The sequence below is a fragment of the Hippopotamus amphibius genome, chromosome 8 (genome assembly GCF_030028045.1).
Source record: "Hippopotamus amphibius kiboko isolate mHipAmp2 chromosome 8, mHipAmp2.hap2, whole genome shotgun sequence".
Taxonomy (NCBI): Eukaryota; Metazoa; Chordata; class Mammalia; order Artiodactyla; family Hippopotamidae; genus Hippopotamus; species Hippopotamus amphibius.
In genome coordinates this window covers 58,426,710-58,445,731 of record NC_080193.1, presented here as the reverse complement: position 1 = coordinate 58,445,731, position 19,022 = coordinate 58,426,710, and the positions used below count along the sequence as shown (strand labels likewise).

Here is a 19,022-nt window from a genome sequence, read left to right as displayed (position 1 = left end):
CATGTAGGCCAAAGCAGATAAGAGTAGAAATAAGTATAGTGAACCAAAGGGATCACTAATTCTGAAGACAGGTGACAGCAATCAAGCAGAAAGAATTTATTGGAGATACCAATTGAGAGCCCTTCCTGCACATCTGGAGACAAATGAAGACCAGATTCGTGGTTGCCTTTTCTGAAAAGTGCAAGGGCCAAATTTTGGTCTGGAATCCCTTCTTGCCAGGAACAGCTGGAAATGTATTTCTTTTTCATGAAAAAAAAATATTTTTAAGAGGAAAGAATTGCTTTGTAAAACAATCTGAACTGATTACTGGGATCCTTTCATGGCTGAGAAGACACTGATACCCAAACTCTTATGCACAAATCTGTATTTATTCTCTTAATTTCTTTTTTTTTTTTGGTTATTGTCTATAATAATGAACAGGAGTGTTTTCACTAGGAATTATTTAATAGAAAAATGTCTGTATCAAAATAAATAATTTTACTGGCATTCAAGTCATGGAAATAGAATATATAACTGGGAATAAAATATTGGTACTCAATAAATAAAATATCATGGCATTATTATGGATTTCAATACAATGTATTTGTTAACTGTGAAAACTCACAGTACTATAATAAACTTTAGTTCATAGTCTATACTGAATGAGATTATATCTGAAAACAGCCAACATTGTACAAATTAGAGATTTTAAAAAAAATCTTCATTCACTTTTTCAACACGTGAACAAACAGAAACTTTGTTTGAAATTGTAAATTAATATAATACATCGAAATTTTGTAGGTACAGTTCTAATAAAGTTTCTTAGAAGAAAAATTCAATGTATTACGCTTGTCTCAGATTTTTCATTTTAACAGGATCTCCCTCATGTTTTTAAGGATTTGATTCTATAGGTAACACTGGGGCTTCTACACACTGTGAAAGTATCACCAAGCTGACAGGGACCTCTAACACTTAGAAATTAATGGTATAGTATGACTAAGCTTAAAATGCAGTGAAAATACTTTTTTTACTGGAAGAATATGCTGATAAAAGCATCTGTATTAAAGACAATCCCATTAACAGAATCACAGCAGGTAGCTTAAAAGCTTCATTAGTATGAAATATGAGCAATTGAGGACTCTTTAAGGTGTTAGCATTACTACCACTTTGGATTTCAAAGTACAATTCGCTACTTCATTTATCATTTTTGACACAGATCACTGGAGAGCTGAGACTTCTTGTTAGTCAAGTGGACTTTACAGTTCCACTAGAGAATTGTGGAATGAGGTTTGAACATCAATATCATTACAAAATATTAAGTCAAACCAGTATTTCTAACATGCTAGATAGTCACTACCTAAATTATTACTTAAAAAAAATCTCTCTGTATTTTTCCTACAGCAAATCTATATCTAATAGGCAAAGATAATTATTTAAATGATTCGTTTTATTTTGTTTTTTCACTTTTTCTCTTTCACCATCATTTTCCCTTGGAGATTAAACAAATGATACATGAAATGTGTGTTATTGTTGTACAATATAATTGTTAATATAATTTTATTATTTATAAACTATAAATATAACATATTATATATTTCTATTTTTTACTATTATGTTTAGAAATGCACAGTGCCAGAAGCTCCTTTTTCTTCTTTTTTTACATATTTTAGATATTATCAAGATTATATAACTCCTTATTTTCTCTTTTTATAAATCATTCTCTAATCCATTTTTCTTTACTTCTTCAATTCCCTTTTTTGTCTTGCCTTCCATTTGGTGTTTTTTCCAACTTTATAGATAAGTATCACTCATCAATCATCTCTTCCCAGCTTTTCAGTCCTTAGTTGTAGTTGAAATAAATCTATTCCCAAATGTATATCTCTATAGATTGGTATTGTATTAATATACATTCACATGCTTTGTATAAAATGAAATATGTACATGAAATATGTGTAGAATTATTGTAGATCTCTAAATAGAATTGTCTCATTATTAAAATAATAATAGGGCTGAAAATTCCTCTTAGTGTTATAAGTCAGCTTGGATGAAAGAGAAGAGATCAATTAATCTATCTATATCTCTTTTGGGAGATAAAGTTAGTCATTTCAAAAGTTCAGGGCAGCTCAGATCCTAGTATGTGGACCTCCATAAGAACAACTGCTGGTTATAGGAAATGAGCAGAGAATGTGGTAGATCTCCTGATGAGAAATCTCCCCAGTTGAGACTATTTCACACTTCAAAAATGACAGAGATTGTGACAGGTTTGATTGAACAATTAAATCCCATCAGACTACCTTGAATTCAGGAGATTAGAAATAATGAGCTGTGTTGGTATTTTGAATTTTCTGTAGAGCACTGTTGATATATAGCTTTCATCATGCTTTGTAATTCTCATTGGATTTACTGCACTTCATATCAGAGTTTGAATATCCAGTAAATGGCATTGCGTGTCCTAGAATAATAAAAAAAGTTGTAAAACTGGAATATTTAATGAACTTGCTGGATAAGATTGTAAATTACTTAATTTCATGTTACCAGCTTTAATTAGCACATTGGGCCTAGTAAATTCAAGGGAACATCTTTATAGAATGCCTACCTGACTAATATTTGTCATTGCTACTACAAAAGAATAAGAAAAATTAATATGCCAATTAATTAGATAACTCTTATGGGTGTGTTTTAAATCTGTTTTGGAAGAATTATGTTCCTTGGAATGGCAAAATTTAATTCCTTGCTTTTAAAAAATTAATTATATGTACATGTATGTATGTACCTCCTTACTTTTAATGGTATAATCTTTCAGTTGAGTCAGTAATATAATTTAACAACTATTTTTTGATACATTTCAATAAAGTATTCTTGAAAAGGAAGTAACTTAGAGTTGAAGTGAAATTTAGAAGTCAGGAAAGAGATTTCCTGCTTTCTGTGGTCTTAACATATTACAAAGGTCTATGACCATATTCATGACACACCAATTTCCTGTTGCTTTTCTATAACTATGAATCCTCTCATGTATATTACTTTACAAAAAATTATTTATTTTAAATGTATTTTTTGAGATATAATTGACAGATAATGTTGGTTAAGATGTGTAATGTTTGATTTGATGCTTTATGTATTGCAATATGATTACCACCATAGTGCTAGCTGTTATGTCACATAATTATCATTTCTTTTTTGTAGTGGGAACAATTAAGATCTAATCTCTTAGCAACTTTGAATTGTATTCCAATTGTATTCAAAGTTAAATTGATGCTATAAATTAATTATAGTATCGTTGTCTGTAATCACTATGGGGTGCTTTTTTTTGGAAGGATGAATTTCAACCATAATCTGCTACTTCAGATTATTTGAGGGAATAAAATACACTAACCACTATGAAACAGCTGCATTTATAAATCAATAATAGCATAAATATGTATTCAAATTATCGAAACTGAATTATACTCTCTTTAGTTTTCTTGATTTTTATGTTTCTTTTCTTTGTTTATTTTCCTACTTCACAGGCAGCAATTCCTGCCAACTAAATAATGGTGGATGTTCTCAGCTTTGTTTACCAACATCTGAAACTACAAGGACTTGCATGTGTACAGTTGGATATTACCTCCAAAAGAACCGCATGTCATGTCGAGGTATAAGGTTTTGAAAAATCTTAGTTCTGATGCATTTACTTCATCCATACAGATTTTCGGCAACCAAAGTCAGCTTTATCTGTGCCTATTGAGCTCATCATATAATTTTCTTATTCTTTATTTTGTTAATGTGATGTATCACCTTGATTGTTTTATGCACATTGAACCATTCTTGCATCCCTGGCATAAATAACATTTGATCATGACATATGATCCTTTTAATGTATTGTTAAATTCAGCTTGCTAATATTTGTTGAGGATTTTCGCGTCTATGCTAATCATATTGGTCTGTCATTTTACTTTCTTGTGGTATCCTTGTCTGGTTTTGGAATTAGGATGATGCTGTCCTCATAGAATGAATTTGGACGTGTTCTCCCTCTTGATTTTTTGGGGGATAGTTTGAGAAGGATCCCAAGATCCCAAAAGTGGCTGCTGCCAGCCTGTCAGTCACCAGGGGGCTTCCCGATTGCCTCCTGCCTCTCCAGGAGGCTCTCCAAGATCAGCAAGTGCTTGTGACCCAGGCTACCTTTCAAACTACTGTCTCTGTGATGGGACTTAGAATGTGTGAGACTTTGTGTGCAGTCTTTAAGAGAGAAGCCTCTGTTTCCTGTATATCTCTGGCTCTCCAGAACAAGTCCAGCTGATTTTCAAAGCCCAGCTTTCAGAGGCTTGTCTTTCTGGTGCAGGATCCTTGGGGGGGGAACCCCTGTGCTGGGCGCGGACCCCTTCCTCCTGGGGGAGGACCTCTGTGGTTGTGACTTCTCTCCTGTTTGTGGGTCACTGACCTGGGGGTGGGTGTGTGTCCTGACTATACAGTGTCTCTGCCTCTCCTACCCATGTCATTGTGGCTCCTTCTTTATATCTTTAGTTGTGGAAAATCTTTCTGCTGGTCTTCAGATTGTTTTCATAGGTAGTGACTCTGTAAGTAGTTGTGATTTTGGCGTGCCTGTGGGAGGAGGTGAGTTTGGGGTCTTTCTCCTTTGCCATCTTGATCCCTTCTCCTGCTAATGGAATGACTTTAATATTAAATACTCATTTTGTTTTTGTTTTCTTTTAAATTTAGGTATAGAGTCATTTCTTATGTACTCTGTTCATGAAGGAATCAGGGGAATACCTCTGGAACCAAGTGACAAGATGGATGCTTTGATGCCTATATCAGGAACTTCATTTGCTGTGGGAATAGATTTCCATGCAGGTAAATAACTTTGTATTCATAATTTGTGTATAATATTTTCACTTGATTTATAAACATGATGGAAATATAACCTTTCCATCTGTACTCTGATAGTCAAGATGAAGATTAAGAAAATAAGTCAGAAATGAATTTTTAAGCCTAACACAAATTGTTGTAAACATGTTTTGTCTGAAAAAAATCAAGTAAAATTTTGCTAACATATAGTGTTTGAATTGCAAGTACATTAAGATGCTGTGATTGGCATCTGGTTGCTTCATTTTTATTTCTGTCTTTTTTTATTTTTCAAATGACACTTTTACTTTTATCCATCTATAAATATTAAAAATAAAACATTTTGATTTATTATATACTTTAACATAATCTTATTTAAAATATTTTTCAGGATGTGATTAGCTATTCTAATGCAGGTAATAGCAAATGCAAATGAAATCTAAATAATGGAAACAGTTATAAATGCTAAGCCATTCTATATTACTTTTGAATAGAGTAGCTATCATTTCAGAGTCAGATTTTACCTTATGTTCTTGTTTTAGCAAACAGTGAAAGAAAGCAAATTAGACGTGCATTTTTCTGTGGCTAACAAAAATGTGTGATTTGGGGGGAGTTCCCTGGTGGTCTAGTGGTTAGAATTCAGCACTTTCACTGCCATAGCCCAAGTTCAATCCTTGGTTGAGGAACTGATATTCCACAAACTGAGCAGCAAGGCTAAAAAACATAAAAATGTGTATGAGTCGGAATTGATGGTAGAAACCGTTAAAGTTATTGAAGGAAATATTTTTTTTGTTCTAATTGTTAAATTTAAATATGGCATAAGCATTGGGTATACTTCTTTCATTAATATTCATATTTATTATTCTACCCTTGAGGGATTAAATTTATAGAAACAAATTTCTCCATCTCTCATCCGACTAAATCATGTTCTTCCTGAGTTAATGTTTTAGTGTTTAGTGTATGTTCCCAGTATATCTTTTATATATGTAAAGACAATTTAATTGAATGTTAAAAACATAGTTCTTTGATCTATAATATTTAAAAAAAAACTTTAAGCATCAACATATGGGCTTCTGGTAGTAAGCCTGTTATTTCCCTCAGCTCTAACTCATTTTGTTCAATCATGTGTTAATGAAATTTTTGGCTACAGATTAATGAATTACTGAGGATTTTTACAAATGGTTCAAAGATGACTTTTCTTAAAAAAATTATTTGCACCAAACATTTGGAATCACAAAGAGGCAAATTTCTTGTTTTTTAAATGGCTTTTTCCACAAGGAAATATAGAACAAATATAGCATATTTTGTTGAACATTATGTTAATTTTGCCAAAATCAGTGTTATTTTTGATCAAACAAGGTTCTTTGATCCAACCTCATTATTCGTGGAAGGCTCACTACTCTACCATGAGTAATCTACCCTGCCTCTTATTTACATGCATGTTATTCTTTAGAATATTATTATATAGGATTTAATAGGTGCAAAACTAAGAAAAATTTGGACTTCTTGAAAAGAGTGTATTTATATATGTGTATATATTTTTTGCTAAATACACATAATCCCTTGTTTTAGCTGGCATCACATAGTTGATTCTTTTAAAGACTCCATAATGATTTTTGAAAGTATTTGATAAATTTCTAAATACAAGTATCAAAAAGCCATTTGGTCAAATGCCCAGATTAGATCATTAGTAAATCTCTTGTTCCTTAAGGGCAAACTGATGATTTGTAAGAGTTGAATTCACTCTGAGGTTTGTATATTGGTCTGAAATGGTTAAGTTTCATATAATGTGCCATGAGAGAAGATAATTTTATTTTCAGAGAATAGTACTCTCTCTCCTTGTTTCTAAATCCTTAGTGATTACTAATATTTTATAACAAACATATTCTGTATCAAAATAGTCTTTCAATAGAGCAATTACTAATTATTAGTTAAAACTTTATATTCTTTGTATTGTACCTGCCATATTTTAAAATTACATTCCTAGAAAGGAATTATTTTTGGAAGATACATTTCTTCTAAATGTAAAGGGATGTAGGTATATGGAATAGTCATGTGAAATTAGAATGTTCAAGAGTCGATTAGAATTTCTATTGTTACTCAGAAAACAGCAAGATAAAACTTGTTTAGAAATCAAAGAGGACCAGAGACTTAGGGGCCAGTAAAACATATGGTGGGAAGAGACCAGACATTTGCAACAGACAACTTGGATTCTAAAACCAGTTTAACCACTTACTAGTTTTATGACCTTGGGTGCATTACTTAATTTTTCTGAGGCTCCATTTCCTCACTTTTTGGGACATTTAGGTCAATGTCTGTAAATGTTTGGTACAGTGCTTGATATACATGGCTGCTCAGAAAATAGTAAAAATATCTAATAATGGAAGGTAATAAATTGTAGAAACTAGCATATGTGATATATATTTACAAACATGCTCTGCAAGCTGTGTTTAAATTCTCAGTTAGCAAAGATTTTGTGTTCTGTTCTCTTGACTGATACTATTTTTTCTGGTCGGTTATCTGGATGGAGTAGTAGTTGTTTCTTAACTTCTTGGGGACAGAAAGAGTCCGTTAGTAAATTTCTCTAGTGAAAACGAACTTAATAATAATAATGAAAATAAATAGTCTGTAGAGCAGATATTTAAAGATTAAATAACATTACCAGCTGTTTGAAGTCATTAAGTGTAAACCTGGGAGGCTAGCAGATAGTACTTAAGACAGTAAACCAACTGAAACACTAATGATGATGGTGGTGGTAGCAGTAGTATCAAGAATTTTCAAGCGTCTCCACATACCTTTTGTGCTACCAGCTATTACACAGTCTGATCCTTTAATGATTGCACTTTATGAAAATATATTAGCATCAGAATAAGTGTCAGCAACTTGATTCATAATATCATTATAGACAACATACAAGCTCTGTGATTTGGTTGAGTGAAGCTGCTTTAGGGAGGAAGGAAGGAAAATAACTGAATTTCTCCAAAAAGATAGAGAAAACAATTTTTGATACCTCAGCCCCTATTTTTTTATCAAGATCTTTATAACCTGATAATAGGTTCTTCCTCTACTAGTTCCCTTTGCAGACATTCTATTTCATCTTCTTTCATTAATTGCATTCACTTCAGGGACATAATCTCTACTTTTAGGATCAATCAAAGATAAGGATGACAAAATGTAGGGGACAGTTGCCCTTTATTCTAAACATAATAAGGAAATGGTGTGAAGGAGGATCACTTGTTAAGTATAACTATCATAATTTATCTAATATTATTTCACTACCATGATTCTCAAGGATACATATATGCTCAAACCTATACATTTCATAAGGATTAACAGATCTGAATCTTACTGGGTTTTGGTTGTAATGAATTAAAGTTTTCTGCAGTGAAAGAATTTCTTCCATATGATGAAGCAATTCTGGATACTATCCACAGAAGAAAGAAGACCCTGTGGCTACTTTAAAATGTTCAAAGCATTCTTATCACTTCACTGGAAAAGTTCCATTCCACTGGAAAAAAAAATATATTAAGCTTTGAAAATCCTGGCCTGCTGGGTGATATTCCTCCTGATGAATGAATACTGCATTTGATGTTTTAAAAGATATATTTTAGTTAGGGGAAAAGCCTTCAAAACAAAGCTCACTGCTCCAGTTAGTAATGTGCTCTTCAGTAAGGAATGCTCTATTCAGTTCCTCCACCCCCACCTTGAGGGTATTTATGACTTTTTCATAATAATCACATGATAGAATATTACTTAACTTGAGGAAATTCTACTTAGAGAATGATGATTTACTGAACTTTTCTAGCTTATATTCTTGTTTCATCTTTTATCTCTTTTGTTCAAATTGGAGTTATACAACTCAATGTTAACAAATGTTGATTACTCTCTGCTCGGCATAGTACATCTCAGCTAAGTTGCTGTGGGTCATAAAGATAAACAAGGAAGAGTTTCTAAGGTAATGCGTGAATAGATAATCTGTAGGAATTTTTTCTTTTTTAAAGAGAGCGTCAAAGTACCATTATTTGGATGTCATTGCTTTACACTCACTATGGGGAATATTCTAATGCCTTTTTACAGCATCACATAGTGATCTGGCTATTAAGACAATACAAAAACTGAAAGAATGTACATTATACATCTGTTAAAACCCATAAGAATGTAAAATACCAAGACTAAACCCTAATATAAACTATAGATCCTAATATAAACTATGGACGTGTCAGAGTAGTTTCATTACTTGTAGCAAACGTACTACTCTGGTATGAGATGTAGACAGTGGAGGAGGTTGTGAATGTAGGAAAGGAAAGACTATATGGGGACTCCTGCTCAAATATGCTGTGAATCTAAAACCGCTGTAAAAACTAAAGTCTATTAAAAAGAAAACAACAACAACAACACTGAAGGAGAATATGTAACAAAATACTGTTGCTGTATTTACACAGTTAAATGTCACCTATGTACATGAAATATTTTCTCCTTAATGGTCTCACAACATTTATTATACGTATATCTTTGAAGGTTAGAATTAGAAAGAACATTGGACACAATCTAGTGGCAAATAAGGAAACTTGAACCCAGAGAGATCAAGGGACTGTAGAGTAATGGAGTGTCCTACTTTTAATTCTTTACACTATATGCCACCTTGCATTTCTAACCACTTAAACACAATTTTATTTAGACCATTATTGGCATTACTCGAAACTAACTTGCACCTCTGCAAATGTGTACTGGTAGAAGATCATGTTTTATTTTGATATATGTACTGAATCATATGACTTTCAATCCATTTAATAATTGAAGCAGGTGACACTCAAGTGAGAGTCTCTTTTTTCTATGCCTGGAGGCTTAGAAAACAGCTGTTTACAAATTTTTTTCTAATAACCACTCTGTCACCAACCAAGGCCAAAGAAGAATTGTAGGAAGAATTCTTTTTATGTCAGTAACAGCAATAGCTTAAGAAATACAATACTGTTGCTTTGAGACATTTTTTCAATTGTATGAAAACCATTTCCTTGGCTACAAAGTGAATTTTTAGGGCTGGTTCAATTTCTTCTTGTTCTTGTGGCAGTGAACCAATACTGCTTTGTGTTGTCATTTCAAATTTGTTTCAAGACTGTATTTTCACATCATATGAACAGTTTGTGTATATTTGTAGATGGTTAAGTCCAGTAAATCTTTCAAGATGTAAAGTACTAACTACCACAAGAAAACAAAAACTTTGCAGCGGCACTGGGAAACAAATATGACCATACATAGAATAAGTCATTATAGGTTAAACAAATTATTGGAAGTATTTCACAAGTTCTTTTTGGATAATTTCCAAATGCAAAACATAAAATATAAAGCAAAACAAGGCAAGCTTCTATTAGGCATCTGGATTCCTTAATAGGTTACCGGATACCAAAAGCTCCAGAAGATGTACAGTGATGACCTATTACGATGAAAGTTTTGGTCAACTTATTTGGGATATATTGTTCTCTCTGTTATTGAAAGAATCGTAAAGTCTCATGAAAATTCTTTCTCAGGCAGTTAGCACTCCTCGTGAAAGTGAAAGGTCCCAATACCAGCTTTGTACTTATTCACACGAAGTGCATCCAATCTGTTCAGGCTTCTTTTTCCCTCTCCTGAATCACTCTATGCTGCTATATTTCTTTTTAGCCATTCAGGATTCTTCTCATCTAAGGAATCTCTTCAGGAATCTCTTAGACATCTATATCTGATAATCTGATGTCTTTCACCACTGTTTTCCTTATCAAAATTGAGCTACCTAGAATTCTATTCTCAAAAGGCATGGTTACACTAATGCATAGTAAATTATTAAGAGCTGCTAAGAGATTGACAAGTTATCTTACTAGTATGTTTGAACAAAATACACTATCTTAACCCAACATTATAAATCCAGCTGAAGCACCTTTAAAGACATGTGAAGAAAATATTTTTATGGATAGGTCAATCTTTTGGATGTTTTTCAAATTATTTAATAGTTTGACTCTTACGATAAATTGGCATCTATTTATTTGCAGAAACTGGATATGCTGACAGATCAAGTGATAATGTGGAGGTCTCCTTAGGTACATCGATACCATTAATATCGTTAAGTGTAACTTAAGTCTTGAAAAAGAATATTATTTTCAAGATTAAAATGGGTATTTCCCCCATTTTAAGAAAATCAAGGACATACTAATCCATTTTTCTTTTTGATACGCTTTCTTTAAAAAAAACTTAAAAAGTTATGATTCAGCTTCTGAGATCGTTGGCCATTAGTTTTTAATCAAGTAGACAACTTTCTAGTTAAAAGAGGAAAAGAGAAGTCATCCAGTTGATTTTTGGACTTGTCATAAGGAATGGGTCGATCTTTAATTCTTTTTTATCATTTGGTTTTATTCTTAGCCAGAGGCAGTAAGTAGTAAGTGGATCCTCTTGGGGACTTGAAAGGAAAAAAGAACTAATTATTTCTATATATTTCTTATTGTTTTTAGAACAGGGACTTGGCTAAAGTAGAAAGCCTAGAAATGGAACTAATCACCCATGGGTGGGTTAGGAATAGGAGGTTTGAAAGAGGAAGACATTAAAATATCATCAAAAACCCTTAATATTTATTAAACACTTATGACATTACAGGAATGAAATTCAGAAATGTTTATGTATTTATGCAACTTAAATCATCAAACTAATCTGCTGAAGAAGATAGTATTTTGAACAGTGAAGAAACTGGATTTGGGGATGAGGTATGGATGCAGGGGAGAGTCGGTTGTTTGGGATGCTCAAATTAAATTCTGCATTAAGGATTTACATTTGGATTTTTGCCCTTTCAATTTGAATAACCAATAGTGGAGTAATCAACATTAGATCCCTGATAATTTCATAGTGAGAATTTTAATTCTATTGTACTTATGATTGGGAAAGGTAATCGATAGGCAATATCAGGGCCCAGGGCTTGGGGGAATGATGATAATATGGTCAACAGTTGTAGATTAATGGTACAGCCTCATCTGAGAGAAGGTGAGGGAGGTGAGGGTAATCATTCACCAAAAGGAGGAGAACGAGGAGAAAGAAAAAATTATGACTATGTTCATATTATGTGTCTCTTGCTCTATAACAAATTACTAAAATTTAACCACTTAAAGCAACAAACAAATATTAGCTTATAGATTCCATGAGCTCCCTTCGGTCTTTTATGAGGCTGCCTTCAAGGTATTGGCCAGATATGTGGTCTCATCAGAAGGCTCAACTAGGGAGGATCTGCTTCCAAATTATCCATGTGGCTGATGGCAGGAATTATTTCCTTGTCTGTGTTTAACTGAGGGTCACAGCTCTTCACTGACTATTAACTTTAGTTTCTTGTCATGAGGGCCTCTCCAGAGGGCAGTTCATAACATGACTACTAGCTTCCCTTACAGCTAATGAAAAGAGAGAGAGAGAGGGTCCACACAAACTGGAAGCCAGACCTTTTGTAACCCAATCTCAGAAGTGATATCCCATCACTTTTAGTATATTCTATTTATTAGAAGCTAGTTAGTAGGTCTAGCCCACACTCAAAGGAAGGAATTAGAGGAAGGAATGAATACTAGCTGGTGGGAAATATTGGTGGCCACATTATAGGCTGCTTATCACAATATTATAGAGTTTTAACCATATTACCCCTATTCAGTGTTATCTAAGAGGTGATTTTTAATTATAATCAAAATTAAAAATCATTTGGATTATTAAGGATGTTCCTGTATGGACAGCTTCCGTATTTTGGTTTAAACCAAGTGAGGATGAATGAATGTGAAGAAATAAGATCATGGTCTTGAACACATTTTTACCTCTAATTAGTAGTAAGCCTTGGATACCTGAAGAAGTCCTCCAGGCAGAGAAAAATAATAAAGCCTATAAACTGTCAAATTCTTTATAGATGGAATGGGACAAAGCTGGAATTTGAACTTATATATATAAATAAATATAAATATATATGTGTATATATATATGTATGTATATATATATATACATATATATATGTGTGTGTGTATATATATATATGTGTGTGTGTGTGTGTATATATATATATATATATATATCTCCCAAACCCTAGTTTTTTTTTACACTACCATACTAGGGTAAGATGAAAGTGAGGTAAGATTCCAGAGGTATTCAAGAATGAATGAATATTCAACAACAACAATAACAAATGTGTTATATAAGGCAAAGGCTCAGAGATATCTGACCATTCAGTGTGTGGGGTTCAGAAAGCCAGACTGGGGACAGGGGATACTTGGTGGTCCTAGTACTAAGTATCTAACTTTGTAGCTTTATGGCAGTGGTTCTCAGCTAGGATGATCGTGCACCCCAGATTATATTTGGCAGTATCTGGAAACATTTTTCATTCTCACAACTGAAAGGGTACTACTGGCATCTACTGGGTAAGGCCAGGGATGCTGCTAAACAATGCACAAGACAGATTTCCACAACCAAGAATTATGTAGTCCCAAATGCTAATAGTGCCAAGAATGAAAAATGTAACATGTATTTTCAGTGACTTTGAAATGCACCCCTAACTTAGTGCCACTATCCTTGAAAGCAGCAGACCCAATGTCTTTTTCATTAGGGTACCCTTTGTTATCTTGGTCATCTCATTCATTAGTACCTGGCTTTTAATATCATGAATTTGCCAAATTTGCTTTTCACCAGGATTCCAGAAAAATTCTGCAACAAAAGCCAGCAACTCTTTCAAATCAACCTTTACAGTTTTTGATCAGTGTCTGGAGAAGATTTCATGTAATATTAACTTACACGAAATCTTCTACTGACAACTGTCTGGCACCAAAGCTTTTTTAAGTAAAGCTCTTTCAAAAAAATGCTTAAAGCTGTCTAAGATTGCCTGGGGGATACAAAGGTGTGTAGCACCAACAGAATTAGGAGCGTAGTTACTTTCTTCTTGGCACCAATGCAGGCTGTGTGTTGACTGATGTTAACTGTGCTTAGAATGAGTTCTAGTATTGCATCCAGTGTTCCTGTCTAGAGTTTGGTGTCCAGGAAGGGAGTTCCAAAATACTTGGCAACAATTGACAGTTCTTTATGCTCACCCACCATGGTGCACAGAGCAACTGTGCAAGTCTTCCAGGGATAGCACATTATCTCCCTTTGTTTGCTATGGGTAAAGCCTTCTGTCAGTGTGTTCATCTAGGACTATGTTGGGAAAGAAAACCCTGATTTCTTTAGTCTAGAATTTTGTTTTATTTATTAATTATTTTATTTTACTGAAGACAGAAGGAGAGGAGCTAGATGTAAATTAATTGTAGGAAAAAACTCAGATAGAACCAGAAATGGAAGTTGATTGTCAACATATTAAATACTAGCATAGATTACTTACTGGTTATGAATCTCTGGCTCTGGAGTATTTTAAAGAGTTAAAACAAACAAACCACCTCTTCTGAATCATGATTTCTCTGGGTCTCTTCCAGCTTTTTGACTATTCAAGTTACAATATTAACAGCTTCAACAGTAACAACCTGTAGGCTGTTTTTTAAAACCATCTATTTTCTTAGTCAATGGTCATTAAAATCTGTGTGAACAGAATCAGAATCAGGTGTGCATAGTTTGAGCACAGAAAGTAGACTATTGTGAATCTGTTCTTTTCTTCAGGGGGAAAAACAAATGTTTACAGGAGAAATTCTATTTATGTTGCTGCTTTCCTTACAAATTAAATATTAAGATACTAAAAAGAATTGATGATTCCACAGTAATTCAAGGTTCTAACTATATATGAAAAGCTACTTTCTAAATCCTGAATAAGAGGATTCAAAATTTTATTTTGTTGCTTATGAGACATTATTCTGATTAGAAGGAAAAAGAGCTAAGATTTATTAGTGGCTCTTATTAATAACCTTATTTAAAATGTGATGATAGCCTTATGGTTGTTTCCATTTAATATTTTCCCTTAATACTGTTTTAGTGATAAAGCAAGTGATATTTTTGAGCTTGGCTCAGATTTGAATTTACAGATACAACAAAGGATTACAATGAGTATATTTACATACTATTTGCAGCATTCATGTAAAACCCTATTAACTCAAAACAGTGATGATTAAATGAAAAACTAGACATCTACCAGCTCAGTCATCATTAAACATTATTAAAATGAGTTTGTGGAGTAATAGTCATTAATTCAGCAATCATTCAGATCTCAATTTTAAAATAAATATTTTTTATTAAAAATTATTCTTTATTAAAATTATACATAAGGGAAATTTGGAAAATTAGGAAACATGAAACAAAGTTGAAATAAAAATTACCAGTACTACTACTACATTGACAGCAACTATTACTATTTTGGAATATTAATATTCATTCTGTGTTTTCAAAATACAAATCTTATTGATAAAATTTTGTCTTAGTCCTTTCACTTACTCTTTTAACATGAACATTTTGTTGTGATTAATAATCTGTAAATACTATTTTTAATAGGGGTACATTATTTCTCTTGTTGATTACCATGATTTTTGACCTTTCCAATATTTTTGGACACTGTTTCCAATTTTTGGCTATAAATTTTTTTCAACATTTGTGATAATTCCTCAAAATACAATTTCCTTCTTTTTAATAACTAACGTTTTTGAGATATAATTCACATACCATAGAATTAATATATTTAAAATGTAAAAGGCATTGATGTGGGGTATATTCACAGAGTTATACCATCATCAGCAACATCTAATTTTAGAACAGTTTCATCACTCTACAGGGAAATTCCATACCCATGAGTAATCCTCATGTTTCTCCTAACTTCCTAGCTCTAAGACACCCACTAATCTACTTTCTTTCTCCATGGATTGGCCTATTCTGGACATTTCCTATAAACAGAATCACCTGATATATGGTCTTTTGTGACTGACTTTTTTCACTTAGTCTAAAGTTTATCCATGTTGTAGCCTCAGTGCTTAAGTATTTTTTGCCAAATAATATTCTATTTTATGGATACATGACATTTTACTTATCTATTCAGCAGTTGATTGGCATTTGAATTGTTTTCATCTTTTTGACTCTTAGAAATAAAGCTGCCAGGAACATTCGTATACACATTTTGGTGTGAATATTTGTTTTCATTTCTCTAAGATGTCCACCTAGAAATGAACATGATAGGTCATATGTTAACTCTCTGTTTAACTTTTTGGGGAAGCACCAGACTGTTTTCCAAACTAGTTGAATCATTTTGCATTCCCACAGCAGTGTGTAAGGGGTCCAATTTTTCCACATCTTCACCAAGACTTCTTATTATCTTTTTTTTTATTTATTTTATTTTTTTTAATTTATTTTTTTTATTTTTTTTATTTTATTTTTTATTATCTTTTTTTAAATATCCATTTCAATGGGAATGAAATGATAGATCTAATCGTGGTTTTGATTTACATTTCCCTGATACCTAATGATTTTGAGCATCTTTTTATGTGCTTATTGGTCATTTGTATACATTGAGAAGGAAATATCTATTCAGAGTCTTTGCCCATTTTTTTAATCGTTTTTTTAAATGTTGAGCTCTGAGAGTTCTTTCTTTATTCTAGATAAAATCCCTTATAAAGTATGTGATTGGCAAAAGTTTTCTTCCATGCTGTGCTTGTCTTTTCACTTTTTGATGTAGTGTGAAACACAAAAGTTTAAATTTTAATGAAATCCAATTCTTTTTTTTTTTTTTTTTTAATTTTGTTGCTTGTGCTTTTGGTGTCCTATCTAAGAAATCATTACATAATCCAAGGGTGCTATAATTTAATGCTGTGTTTCCTTTTAAGTGTTATGTTTTAGCTTTTATATTTAGGTCAATGACCTATTTTGACTTAATTTTCATATATAGGTATGAATAATGTGGACTTGCATGTGGATATGCAGTTATCTCAGCACCATTTTTTTGAAAAGACCATTCTTTCCATTATTGAATTGTATTGACAACTTGTTGAAAATGAGTTGACTGTAAATGTGAGGGTTTATTTCTGAACTTTAAATTCGATTCCATTGACCTATAGATCTATCTTTATGAGTACCTATTGTCTTGATTACTGTAGCTTTATAGTAGATTTTGAAATTTGAAGTGTGAGTCCTTCAGCTTTGTTCTTCTTTCTCAAAATTGTTTTGGCTGTTCTTGGTCTCTTGCATTGCCATGTGAATTTCAGGCATGGAACCTGGAACAGATGTGGACATTTTTTAGAATCCGCTTGTCAGTTTTGGCAGAGAAACCAGCTGAGGTTTCAATAGGGATTGTGATGAGTCTATAGAAAGAAATTGGGGAGTATTGTGAGTTTCCAGTACAGTAACATGTGACATCTTCCTGTCTTCTTTAATTTCTTTCAAAAACAATTTGAGGTTTTCAAAGTATGTTTTACACTTCTTTTGTTAACTTTATACCTATTTTTGTATGCTATTGAAAGGGGATATTCTTAATTTTATTTTTGGATAATTCATCATAAGTGTACAGAAATACAATTAATTTTTGCATATGGATCCTGTATCCTGCAACCTTACTGAACTCTTTTATTAGTGGAAATAGGTTTTTTAGTGGCTTCCTTAGAATTTGCTATATACAAGATCATGCTATCTGCAAATAGAGTGAGCATACTTTTTGTTTCCAATCTGGTTGCCTTTTACTTCAACTTCTACTCTTTCTTCTTTTAATCATTTTTTGGGGGCGGGGGCTTCCTCCTCTTTCCCCCTTTCCTCTTCCTTCTCCTCTTTCTTCTTTGTTGCCTAAATTCCCTAGCTAAAATCTGTAGTATGCAGACATCCTTGTCTTGTTCTACATCTTAAGGGGAAACATCCAATATTTCTACATTATGTGATGTGAACTATTTTTTTATTATTATTATTTTGTGGATGCCCTTTATTACAATGGGCATCCTAATTTGTTGAAAATTTTTATCATAAAGGAATGCTGAATTTTGTTGAATGTTTTTTTCTATCAACATGATCATATAGCTTTTGTTATTTAATCTGATGACATGCTCATTCTCAATAAAATCTGTGAGTCATCGATCCTGACACTAGATAGGCTGATAGTTTCTGGCTTGTCTCTCTTGGTATGGACCTTCTGCTCCAGCAGCAAGGTGAAGTAAGGTCAATCAAGATCTCGGTATTCACAGCCTTCCTCTCCTGAGGTGGAACTTTTCTCCTACAGTTGGGACCTGGGTCAGGTAGGGAGCCCCTGAGTTTTCTGCTGCACTCACCAGTTTAGTGTCTGCAGTGTGGATTCGGAGGGTAAAAGAGATGCTGGTGTCCTGCCTTTCCTGGTAAGACTCCTTATTAGGAGCCAAGGAGGAAGGAAACGCCATCTTCTAATACAGTTCTGCCCATGGTAGGTACGTGTCCACAAAGCTGAATTGGGACAGTGAAAAGAGTATGACTGTTTTTACTAAGATTTGGTAAATTTTCTTAAGTTATTTTTTTCTTCATTTGCTACATACCCTTAGGTCAATTTTGAGAGATTTCAAACTTTTAAAAAAATAATTTTTACCAGTTTTGCTTGTTTCCCTGGAGATTGTACCCACTATGCTCCTTATGCCGGCATTCTGAAAGTAGCCTTCTTGGCATTTACTATTCATTATATACGAATCAGTGACATTGTCTGAAGTGTCTGACAAAGTGTTTCCATATAATTTGTGCAAGAAATATGGAAACAAGTGGCTCAATCTTAATTTAAATAATTATTTTTTAAGGGACTGATGTTTTTACTGAAGTGAGACAAGATTTTGAAGTAGAATTTACTATAGTCATTAAAGAGTGCACAAAGATTATATAGCTATTTAGCTACAGAAAAGAAAACTTATACTAGATATAGCTGAAAGTTAAATATAAATATTTTGTTACACTTTTAAAAATTTCACCTAAAACAGAAAAACGTTTCTATGACTACATTATTTGAGAACTACAGCTAAAAAATGATTTGAGATATATATGACATTTTAGAAAAGGCAAAACTATGAAGACCATGAAAGTATCAGTGGTGGGGAGAGGTGGAAGGAGGGATGAGTAAGTGGAACATAGAGAATTTTCAGGGTAGTGAAACTATTCTGTATAATACAATAATGGTGGACACGTTACTATACATTTGTCAAACCCAAAGAATATACATTACCAAGAGTGATTCCTAATGTAAACTATGAACTTTGGGTTATAATGATGTGTCAATGTAGGCTCCTTAACTGTAACAAATGTACCACTCTAGTGTGGGATTTTGATAGAGGGACAGGCTGTGTGCATGT

General features: G+C 32.9%; 1 protein-coding gene across 1 annotated transcript in view; it reads left to right on the top strand.

Annotated features, from left to right (window-relative positions):
* LRP1B (LDL receptor related protein 1B) overlaps positions 1 to 19,022 on the top strand; it is a 1,778,947-nt gene that overhangs the window by 1,275,048 nt on the left and 484,877 nt on the right. Inside the window, exons 34-35 of the mRNA XM_057745031.1 lie at positions 3,486 to 3,611; positions 4,675 to 4,806. Coding sequence (XP_057601014.1) covers positions 3,486 to 3,611; positions 4,675 to 4,806 — 258 coding nt within the window. The remainder of the gene's footprint in view (positions 1 to 3,485; positions 3,612 to 4,674; positions 4,807 to 19,022) is intronic.